Raw genomic sequence first — 10,343 nt, forward strand, 5'->3', positions numbered from 1 at the left:
TGTGATGTTGAATGGTTTGCCTTGGAAGTGAACCGAGTTCATTCTGTCGTTTTTGAGATTGTACCCAAGTACTGCATTTAGGACTCTTGTTCACTCTGAGGGGTCCTCCATTTCTTCTAAGGGATTCTTGCCCACACCGTTAGATATAATGGCTCGTGGAGGACTTGAACCCTGTCTGAGGTGCCTCCCGTGGAGCCGCATGTTCTGTGTCTGTCCTAGGGTCTGCTGCCCCGCCCTGCCCAGATGTCCTCTTTCCCCGCACCAGAGTTGGATCTCCCCTCTCGTCCTCAGGGCATGTTGCTTGGGGTGGGGGCACTTTCCCTTCCACCCACCAGCCCTGTTGTCCCGGGGATGAGGCTGGCTTGGTCCTCTGTCCTCTGGGCCAGGTTGCCAGCAGCATGCATATCACCGTGTGGACCGCAGCACCCAGTATTTCGCCTAAGTTGGTGCTTTAAACACCCCTCACCCAGACCTGGTGTAAGAAGGGGGTCTGATTTGGCCTGAGGTCCACCAGGTGGAGCCCACAGTCTCACGATCTGTGTCTGGGGTTGGGGAGCTGAAGATGACAGAATGGGTGTGTGTGGCCGCCTTGCCCTCACAGACTCATGCTTCCCGTTGGTTCCCACCCCCTCCGTCAGCCCAGGGGAAATGAGATGGACATCCCCGGGTGCCCCACTCCAGGGGCCGCAGGCCCGGGACACACGGCCCGGGCGACGGACTGCGTGGCCATCACTGTGCTGTGCACTTGACTCCTTCCCCTTTAGCTCTGCTCGGGGTTTCGTGTGTTTGCAGAATGAAGGCCACACTCAGTCCAGATTGTAGCTACACATTGTCCTGGGCATTTAATGAGGGAACAGTAGCCTCTGTAACAGGAGCCGTAGTCCCCTAGGCATCTGTTCCTCTTCACTGTGTGTGTGAGGCCTCTGATCACACCGTGTGTGGCACAGGAAGCACCCTTACAAGGGAAGCAAGAGAAATACCAGCGCCACCAGCGCCTTGGCGCCACCAGCCAAGTTGCCTGAGTTTCCCTTGTGTCAGTTCCTAGGCCAGTTCACAGTTTTTCATGCTTTTGCTCTAAAAGCTCGGACTCAGCATGCTGGAGATACAGCAGCAGAGACACTCTCAGGACCCCCAAGCTGTTGCTGCTTTTACTGTTTTCTGCACGGTAGCCTGTGGTTAGCTCATTACCCTAGTTCTCACTTTGCAGCCCCGGGAACACAAGCTCCTTCTGGGTGTCTGTCCTGCGGGAGTATTGACCCCAGAGACTTATAGACAGGAGCTCCTGGGCCCATGTGGGCTCCCTGCCCTAGGAAAGTACATGGCTGGTACCAGAACCTTGGACTGGCTGCTGTCTTGTAGCTTTATTTTCTCCATTCTTGCTAAAGATGGTAGTTTTTATTTAACATAAAATATGAAAAATATTTATGGAGTTTCCCTGGTGGCTCAGACGGTAAACAATCTGCCTGCAATGCAGGAGACTTGGGTTCGATCCCTGAGTTGGTAAGATCCCCTGAAGGAGGAAATGGCTACTCACTTCAGTATTCTTGCCTGGAGAATCTCATGGACAGAGGAGCCTGGCAGGCTATAGTCCATGGGATTGCAAAGAATTGGATATGATTGAGTGACTAACACTTTCACTTGAAAAATATTTGTACAGTTAGTTAACTGACCATGTCTAGTTTTAACGTAAAATGTTGCAATTCTAAGGTTTAAGTATCATTGAAGAGTAACCCTTGATTTCGATCTTATGTCGAGGAGTCATGGAATTGCAAAAGAAAATAATATAAGCGTTATCCATTCATTCACAGAAGGTTCTGTCCCATTACGAGATTCCCCACCAGTTATACCTAAACAGACCCCCTTTCTTCCCCGAACCGCTCGTCCTGACTCCGTCCTCGAGAGGCTGTGGCCTTGAGCCAGGGGACCTGCAGAACCGACTGCACCTGCACACGTGTGCCCATGACAGCTGCCCCGGACCCAGCAGCTGATGAAACTGCCTGAAGCAGCCCCAGCTCGCAGGGCAGAAGCGGCCTGGCGGCAGAGGGTTAGCATCAAGGATGTGCTGCCCTGGGACACCCGGGACGAAGCCAGAGCTTCCCTGGTAGGAGTCCTGCCCACCGTGAGGCTCCCGTGCTGACAGCCGGACAGGGGCCAAGCTGGACTCTGGACCCCTGGTCTAGACGGACGTGGGTCCAGGCTCTCCCTGTATGCGCAGGCCTTTCCCAAAAAGAGGCTCAGGAGGCCATGCCAGCTGCCTCTGTTCATCAACCAAGATGTTTACTCACAAACGTGAATGAATGGCCATCAAACTTCTGAGGAAAATAAACACAGAAGAGAGTGATCTATATGAGAAAACACAACTGAGAGAAAGTAACTCTGAGAACAGAGAGGATGTAAGGAATAAGCCTTATTAATACGTGTTTTTAGTAAGTACAGAGATCACACGTTAATTCGAAGGTCTGGAAAGCGCTTGTGTAACACATACTAAGGCAGGCAGCAATGATCAGTAATGCGGTGTCAGGCTGCTGGTGGCTGCTGTGGCGGAGGAGCAGGGATGGGGGCAGACCCTGGGGCCAGAGGTTCAGTTTATTGAGGGTTTGCTTACTCTGTGAGATGTCCTATAATTTAGTTTAAACATTTATGGAAAGTGAAATAATTCAGGGCTCATGTCTTAGAATGAAAAAAAATGATTCTTTCAGCAGTTTCACGGAGAAGGCAGAAACCTTGAAAAAACAACCATCAAGATTTTCTCAGAACTGGGTCTGTCTGCCTAGCGGCTGTCGAGTCCCCCAGGCCAAGCTGGAGGCAGGCTGCTGGGGAGCAGTGGCCCTGGGCACCGGTGGGGGACTGCACAGGGGACTGGCCTTGCTGGGAGGATTCCGCAGGCGGGTGCTGTGTACACCTGAGAAGACAGGCAGGTAGACGGGCTGGGGCTGCAGGAGAAGCCACCAGAGGCCAGGACCAGCGCGCCTCTGCTCTGTGCGTGCGGTGTGGTCTCCACTCGGCCTCACCGGGGGCTCTCACCCCTCCCGTTAGGCTCTTCACTGCCTCTGGGAGGAGGGCGTGCAGCCAGTCAGGCAGCTGGACCCCGGCGTGGGGCTTGGACAAAGCCCTCAGAGGTGGCCACTGTAGCCTGGAGGACTTGTGAGTCAGAACAACAGTTAGCAGGGCCAGGCAGTTCTGTGGGCAGATGACTCGAGGGGACATGCACCTCTTATTCTGTACTCTTTCCTGGGGACAAATCATTTTTGAAGTGTTCACTTGCTGACCTGAAGTCACCCTGGCAGTCACCTCAGAAGGGCAGGTGACCCAGGGTGGAGTGGTCCCAGCACGAGCTCCCTTCTGGTGCCCGGTAATATCCTCTGCTGGGGCAACGCCCCCCCCACCTCCCCGGGGAAGACATACTGGGCAGCCACCCCGGGGGTTCCATTGTGGGGTCTGTGTTTAATACCTGGGTCTTCAGGAAGCTCCACCCAGTGCTATCCAAGTGTGAGTTCAGACACCAGCACCCACCAGGCAGTGGAAGGGCAAAGGGGAGGCCGGGCATAGTGGGTACCCACCCCTCCCCTGCACATCTGGGGGAGGGGGCAAGGTCATCACATTGAACACATATTGCCCCTTGAAATGAATCCCCGAGATTGGTGGCCTGTAAACATGAATTTTCCCTGTTCCTTCTCATGCTGCTTTGCCCTGAAGAAGTGAGGCTTCTGAGCGAGGCCTGGGTGCCAGCCGTGGGCTGCCTGGACCTGCTGCCCTGGCTTTAACACTCTGTGCAAGGGGGAGGAGGTGGTCACCAAGAGCAAGGAGCCCCCAGGGAGCTCCCGGAGGTCCGGTACTGCCACCGTAAGCCAGCTCTTGTTGCAAGCACTCTGGCCTGTGTCTGGGTCCGTGGGGTTGCGACAGTCTGCCCATGGTGGGCACCTGCATTCAGTCCCCAGTGACCTGAGGGCATCCACCTGTCAGCCCCACAGCACAAGCCTCTGACTGGTTAAGACAGGAGACTTGTACCCTGCTGAGCAAGCACCAACACACTCGCTAAGAGGCGAGTTTGCTGGGCCTTGAGTGTCATGCGTGTGGGGAGGGTTCTGAAGCTGCCTGGCCCCGGCGGCAGGGCCCAAGCACAAACATCCCGCGGTGCACAGCCATGTGGCCCCTGAATTAACCTGGAAACAGAGCCCATCTGCTCCTGGATGCCAGCAGTTTTGGCCCCAAGGGAACTCAGAGTGCATGAAGTCTCAGGTTTTGGGGTTTCTGTGGACCTGCTCGCCTCCCCACAGGTGTGTTTCAGGGCAGCATCACTGGACCGAGCTGAGCTCCTGGGAGGGTGGATGTGCCTGGCTGACGACTGTCAGACCTGTCCCCACAGCAACCATGTCACCTTCCACGTCTCGTCCCATTCCAGGCATCAGCAACGCGGAGGCGCGGCAGCCAGGGAAGGCCCCCAACTTCAGCGTCAACTGGACAGTGGGCGATTCAGCCATCGAGGTCATCAACGCCACCACGGGGAAGGACGAGCTGGGCCGCGCCTCGCGCCTGTGTAAGCACGCGTTGTACTGTCGCTGGATGCGTGTGCACGGCAAGGTACTGAGGCGCCCAGATCCCCCACCCACTCGCGGCCACCCTTCCCTATCTCCTCTGGCTGCTCTCAGCTGGCAGTCAGGCCCTGCCTCCTCAGATCCAAAGCAGGCTCACCCTACAACGCCCGTTCCCCAGCCCCATATGAACCCAGGACTCAGCACCCCCTCCACTTTGCCCCCCTCTGCCTGGCAGGCGCTCCCCCTCACTGCAGACTCCTGGGCCCTGCAACCTGGGGCTGCCCTGAGTTCACTCAGCCCTTCAGGAAGCCTCTTAAACCTGTTGATTTTGAGGTTTGGTTTGGAGTTAGAGGGTTTTCACAGCAACAGGTCCCCTTTTCCCCAGATAAAATCTTCTCTAGTGGATCCATATGTGACCAGTTTTCACCTATTAAGTCGAGTCAGAAGCTTTTATCTGTGATGGACAGAAGTTGCCGTGTCCACATGGCAAGAGGGTCACCACGCGGGCAGCCTCACAGCAGCTGCCCTCCCTGCAGATCCTAGCTGCACGGAAATGCGTTGGCCTCACGGGCCGAGGCACAGAGTTCTCTGTGACCAAACAGCAGAGCAGTGTTTGCTCAAGACGCAAAAGTGTTAGTGTATCGTTTGAGTCCCCTGCTCATGGGTTGCCAGCAGCCCGCCTGTTTAACTGCAAAGCCGCCACTGGGGCTGAGGACGCAGGCGCACGGGGGCGTCTGGCGTGGCTCTGTGTGATGTGGTTCTTGGGGTCAGTGGGGTCCCCCAGAAGCAGCACAGGTTCAAATGCTGCTCTTTGAACACCGTACTGGATTGTGTTTTCCACTGTTACGGCTTGAACAGCTGCACGTGCCTTTTTGTCTTTTCACAGGTTCCCTCCAACTTACTACGCTCCAAGATCACCAAACCCAACGTGTACCACGAGTCCAAGCTGGTTGCCAAGGAGTACCAGGCTGCCAAGGCCTGTCTGTTCAGAGCCTTCATCAAGGCCGGGCTGGGCGCCTGGGTGGAGAAGCCCACGGAACAGGACCAGTTCGCACTCACACCCTGACGGCGTGCAGCGCAGCCCCAACCCCACAGCCGGGCTGGGGCAGGCATGGGTGTGCGGGCGCCGTCCTGGGAGCAGGCGTGCGGGGCGGGGCGGGGGTGGGGTGGTGGCTGTGGGCTTGGGGTCCCGGTCCCCACCCGCATCTCAGCAGCAGCGCTTCCCCTCTGAGTCATCCAGTGACTGCTTTCAATCTCAGTTTACGTTTAGAAATTGAGTTCTACTAAGTAGGGCTTCCTGAAGTTTAGGAAAATAGAAATTACTTTGTGTGAAATTCTTGAATAATTTATTCAGAACTAGGAATGTGGTTTATAAAATAAGAAATAATTATGCCAGGTCACTCTTATGCCACATCGTATTAAGTGCAGAGGCATTTCCATATGGAGGGCGCTAGGAAGTAGCGAGGAAGCTAGCCTAAGGAAACCGTCCCTATCTGCCCGTGGCCCCTTCCCCTACAGTCGCTGCCTTTCCACAGAGGCCAACCTGCAGCACAGTGATCCGCTAGGTGGCCCCTGGGACCGTGGCCCAGGTCCTGCAGCCCCTTCTTCTAGAAGCTTCTGTACCCCTTGTTGGACCATATCCTGGAAAACCTCTCAATAATCACAGGTCAAACGTGGCCGGTGAGCCTGGCCATTCACTTGGGTTTTTTAAACAGTATTTAACTCTTAAGGACCAGAAGGAGTCTGCAGGCCGACTGCACAATAAATGGCCTAGGATTCCCTCTGATCCCTCCTCTGAATCATGTGGATGTGAACGACCATCCCAGAATCCTTGCAGGATGGAAATAGGATGAATTACATAGATATTCACTCTTGGAAAATGCCACTAAGGGCATATTTTTAAATTATTCTTTCCCACTTTATCAAAGACATGTGTTTGAAATATAACAAGTGTTCAGACTGAAAGTTGGCAAGACAGCATGTCGCTCACATGTTCTCGACCGGGGTTGGGTGTTGTGTCACGGCAGGGAAGGGGGTGGTCTGGCGTCTGGGATACCCAGGACACAGGCCGGCACCCCACTGTGCAGGGATGAACCCAGGCAGGCCGAGCCAGTGAGTCTGGAGTTGGGGCGGGTTGGGGGGCCTTGGGAGGCCATCCCCACTGAGCACAAAGTCCACGCTAACTGCCTCCTGCTTCCACTCAGGACCCCGGAGGAGCTTCCCACCCTTCGTGGGGTCAGTGCCAGTTCCTGGTCTTGGGGTGCTGTGGGCGAGAGGGCAGACCCCACTCCCCAGCCAAGTCCAGGAGTCAGGCTGTGTGCCCAGGGGGCGTGTTGGGGGTGGGGGGTGTCCTCTGTGGACTTAATAAGCAGGAGCAGGGTGGCCCTGGCCATGACCCTTGTGCTCAGGGTGGGAGGTGAGGCTGAAGAGAGCTGGCCTCCAGTTGTCTCCTTGCACCACAGAGACGGGAGATGGTATGCCCTGTGGGCACATGCTGGGGGTGCTGTCCACACAGGGGCTGACCAGGTTAAAGGACAGATCTTTGTCCTTTGAGACCCACACCTCCCTCTGCGGAGTGTGGCTCAGCCTGACCTTGCCAGTACGGGGCCCGGTGGGGCCTGCATACTCAGAAAAGATGTCTGTGAACCCCTACGTTTGTATTCTCGTCTCTATAGATGGTATTTTTTTCTAATGGGGTGTGGAAGATGGACTTAGTTTTTTAAAAATACATGGATTTTGGTTACAAAGTCTAGAGGAACGGTGTTGCACACACACAAGCTACCCTGCACGCCTGGCCCCTCCCCACCCCTGCCCCCACCCCAGATAGTTGAATGTCTTATGTGCGGGTCCCCAGGGCCTCGGCCATGTGCCGCTGGGCAGCATGGGCCTGGCGCAGGGCTTCCACCCCAAGAGTGCTCAGGCCTCGAGAGAGGCTGGGGGGAAGGTGTAGGGGTTCACAGGGGTAGGGGTTTAGGGAGCCCTGGGTGGGCAGGACCCCTGTGTGAGGCCAGAGGGAGTCGAGCCAGGGCAGGAGGCCAGCCCTGCTCCCGGAACAGGACAGCTGGATGCTGCTCACAGGCAGGAAGTCTCCAGCCCGATCATCCTGAGTGCGGCCAGTCTCCTCCATCGGTGTGTGTGTCTGTCTGTCTATAGACAGGAAAAGCAGGGAGCGTACCCCCTCAACCCCAAAGAAATCAGGGAGCCCAGCATCTTACACACCCCTCCCAGATGCCCACACAGTGTCACCAAGGAGCTGTTCTCTTGAGGAGTCCTTTACATCTAGGGTCCTTAATCTGGGCTTTAGAAACAGATTTGACATAACCAAGAGCTTGATTTTTTGAAAAAAAACTTACATTTTTGAGGGCAGCTTGACCAGCAGGGATGGGAGGAGCTCTGTTTTGACTTGTTGGCAGAGCCTGGAGTGCTAATTCTGCCAAGACACTGGCCTCTCTGCGGTGCCCAGCCCAAGGGGCAACTGTCCTGTGTTGCAGAAAAGTGAGCCAGGGCTTGTGGGGGTGGGGCCGAGGTAGGCCCCCATCCTGGGTTCTCCAGCCCTCACCCCTGCTGGGGTCAGAACACTGTATTCCTCCCTGCCGGTTGACTCTTAAAGGGGCTTTTCATCTTTTTCTGTTTTGGAGATTTTTATTGTGATCAAAGCAAATTATTTTATTTTAAAATGTACAAACCAGCATTGTGTGAGATATATACACTTTTCTGGAATTTATTTCCTCGGAATAGTTTTGTTGCCCTCCAGACTGCAGAGCCCTTACTCTCCTTATCTTGGGGCCGAGCCTCTGGGTCTCCTTGCTGGGCAGGTCCCAGGGTTCACCACGTAGCCCTTTTCTCAAAACAGACGAAAAGGATGGATGTTTGGCATTTCCAGAATACCTCACACCAATGTGTAAGGTCTGCCCCAGTCATCACTTTGATCCAGCATGAGAAATAAAATGAGCTGGCTTTCCCATCTCTAAATTCTATGAAATTGGTGAATCTCTCAGAAGGTTTATTTGCCATCAAACCTATACAGATGGAAAAAGCAGAGTGTGACTGTGTGGGTCCAGCTTTGTGAGTCCTGGGACCCCCTCTCCCTCACCAGCAGGCAGCCCAGGGTGCTGGGTTTTGTGTCCACTCGACTGGGAGTGGGGGGTGGGCGCTCTCACTTAATCCTGGCTCTGAGCTCCTGTTCCTAGCAGCATGTCTGCACCCCCTCGCTCAGTGTTTGGAGGGACAAGGCTCCCCGCCCCACCTCCAGCCAAGGACTCATGTTTTGGCCACAGCCTGTGCTGACAGTGCATCATGGACACAGCTGTGAGCAGTTTAAGGTGGTCTGTGGAGTGAGCCCCGAAAACGGTTTGCTTCTCCGACTTTGGGTTCTATGCTTTTAATCTTGTTCTAGAATTCAGACACTTTTATGAATGTAACTCAGCTGAGAATGCTGTCACTAGGGCTCAGCCCTTGGTGTCCCCACGTCTACACTAACGTCCAGGCCACACGTGACCCCCGCATGAGCTTCCTCCTGCCCCGAGACCAGCCAGAACCGAGCATGAGACGCTGTCACTCAGACGGAGGGCATGAGATGTTCTCAATAAAACCATGTTTCACCACCACAGCCTTGCCCCGACTCTCTCTCCTCCCGGGTGTCCCCCTTCTTGCTCGGGAAGGGGTGTCAGGAGCAACACCTGCTGGGACCACTGCGGCTGGGCTCCACTCCCCGCCTGTGCCTGCTCTAAGCGCCAGCCCCTGGGTCAGCCCTCTGAGTCCAGTCCCCAAGTTCCGGGCAGAGGAGTGGACACTGCACAGCCGCCCTGCTCCTGCCCCATCTGTTGGGGAGTGGGGGACATGAGTCCACGTGGTAGGAGGCATGTGGAGGGATGTGGATGGGGCAGCAAAGGGGGGCCACACCCCAGGGTGGTGCTGACCAGACCATCTGGGTGCTGGGGCCGTGAGGTAGCCCCTGGTCGCAGTAATGTTCAGGGCCGGTTGTTTGGAAGGACATTGCCAATAGAGTGGAAAACTGGCTGTAAAGCAAGTGTTAAAGTTCACAGTTGTGGAGATGCTTCATGGAAGGACGGTACACGCGGAACAATCTGAAAGGACTGAGTCTGGTCACTGTGCGTGGATAACGGGATGGGAAGTCGTTTCCATTTTATTTTCCTTTTTAAAAAATTTACCTTTGTCCAGCATTCCTACAACGACATGAAAAGCAAATAGGAAAAGTTTTTGGAAAGTGAACAGTCCCATACAAATAAAAAGCAGCACTGTTAAGAGACAAGTGGTTTGCTCTCTTTTGCGTCAGTTTTGATTCTGTTTCCATTTCTTTCCCCACAATAAAAGCAATGTTCGAATGAAGGTATGTGTCATCAGAAAGACCGATGACACTTCAGAGAAAAGGTTGGGAGCAGCCTCTTCTTCACAGGTTCAGTCCAGAGTCGTGGGGTCTTCCTGTGGCTCCTTTGGAGAGGCGGCAAGACTCCGGGTTCTGTGATGGGGCTGACCACACGGAGCACACATTCTCCAGCAGGAAAGGCTGAAAATCCGCTCCCAGGTTGAGAGGGGGTCTGGGGGCTGCCCTGAAGACTCACTCGACTGCTGGATATCTGGGAAACCAGCTGCTTAGTAAGTTGCTGAGTCATTGTTAATATTAAAGTCCAATTAGTCACGTCATTAATAATTTCCTTAGTAAAGACAGAGGGACCAGCCTGAGTGGGCCTGGGGCACTGGCTCAGCAGTGAAGCTACAGCATTCTGGGGAGAGGTGGAGCCCAGCTGCTGTTTAAAGCCACACAATACGAGCTCACAGCTGTGTTGA

At 54.8% G+C, this 10,343-nt stretch overlaps 1 protein-coding gene across 5 annotated transcripts in view; it reads left to right on the forward strand.

Annotated features, from left to right (window-relative positions):
• The window catches only part of ADARB1 (adenosine deaminase, RNA specific B1), a 91,554-nt gene extending 81,750 nt beyond the window's left edge, over positions 1-9,804 (forward strand). For 2 of the 5 annotated variants that reach the window (XM_018052170.1, XM_018052159.1), the window contains 2 exons: positions 4,403-4,537; positions 5,422-9,804. In XM_018052170.1, the coding sequence (XP_017907659.1) occupies positions 4,403-4,537; positions 5,422-5,812 (526 nt within the window). In that variant the 3' untranslated portion in view covers positions 5,813-9,804. Of the gene's footprint in view, positions 1-4,402; positions 4,582-5,421 lie in introns of those variants that run through there. The other 3 variants (XM_018052182.1, XM_018052163.1, XR_001918452.1) reach the window with 3 other exon arrangements.

This window comes from Capra hircus, chromosome 1 (assembly GCF_001704415.2).
Source record: "Capra hircus breed San Clemente chromosome 1, ASM170441v1, whole genome shotgun sequence".
Classification (NCBI taxonomy): Eukaryota; Metazoa; Chordata; class Mammalia; order Artiodactyla; family Bovidae; genus Capra; species Capra hircus.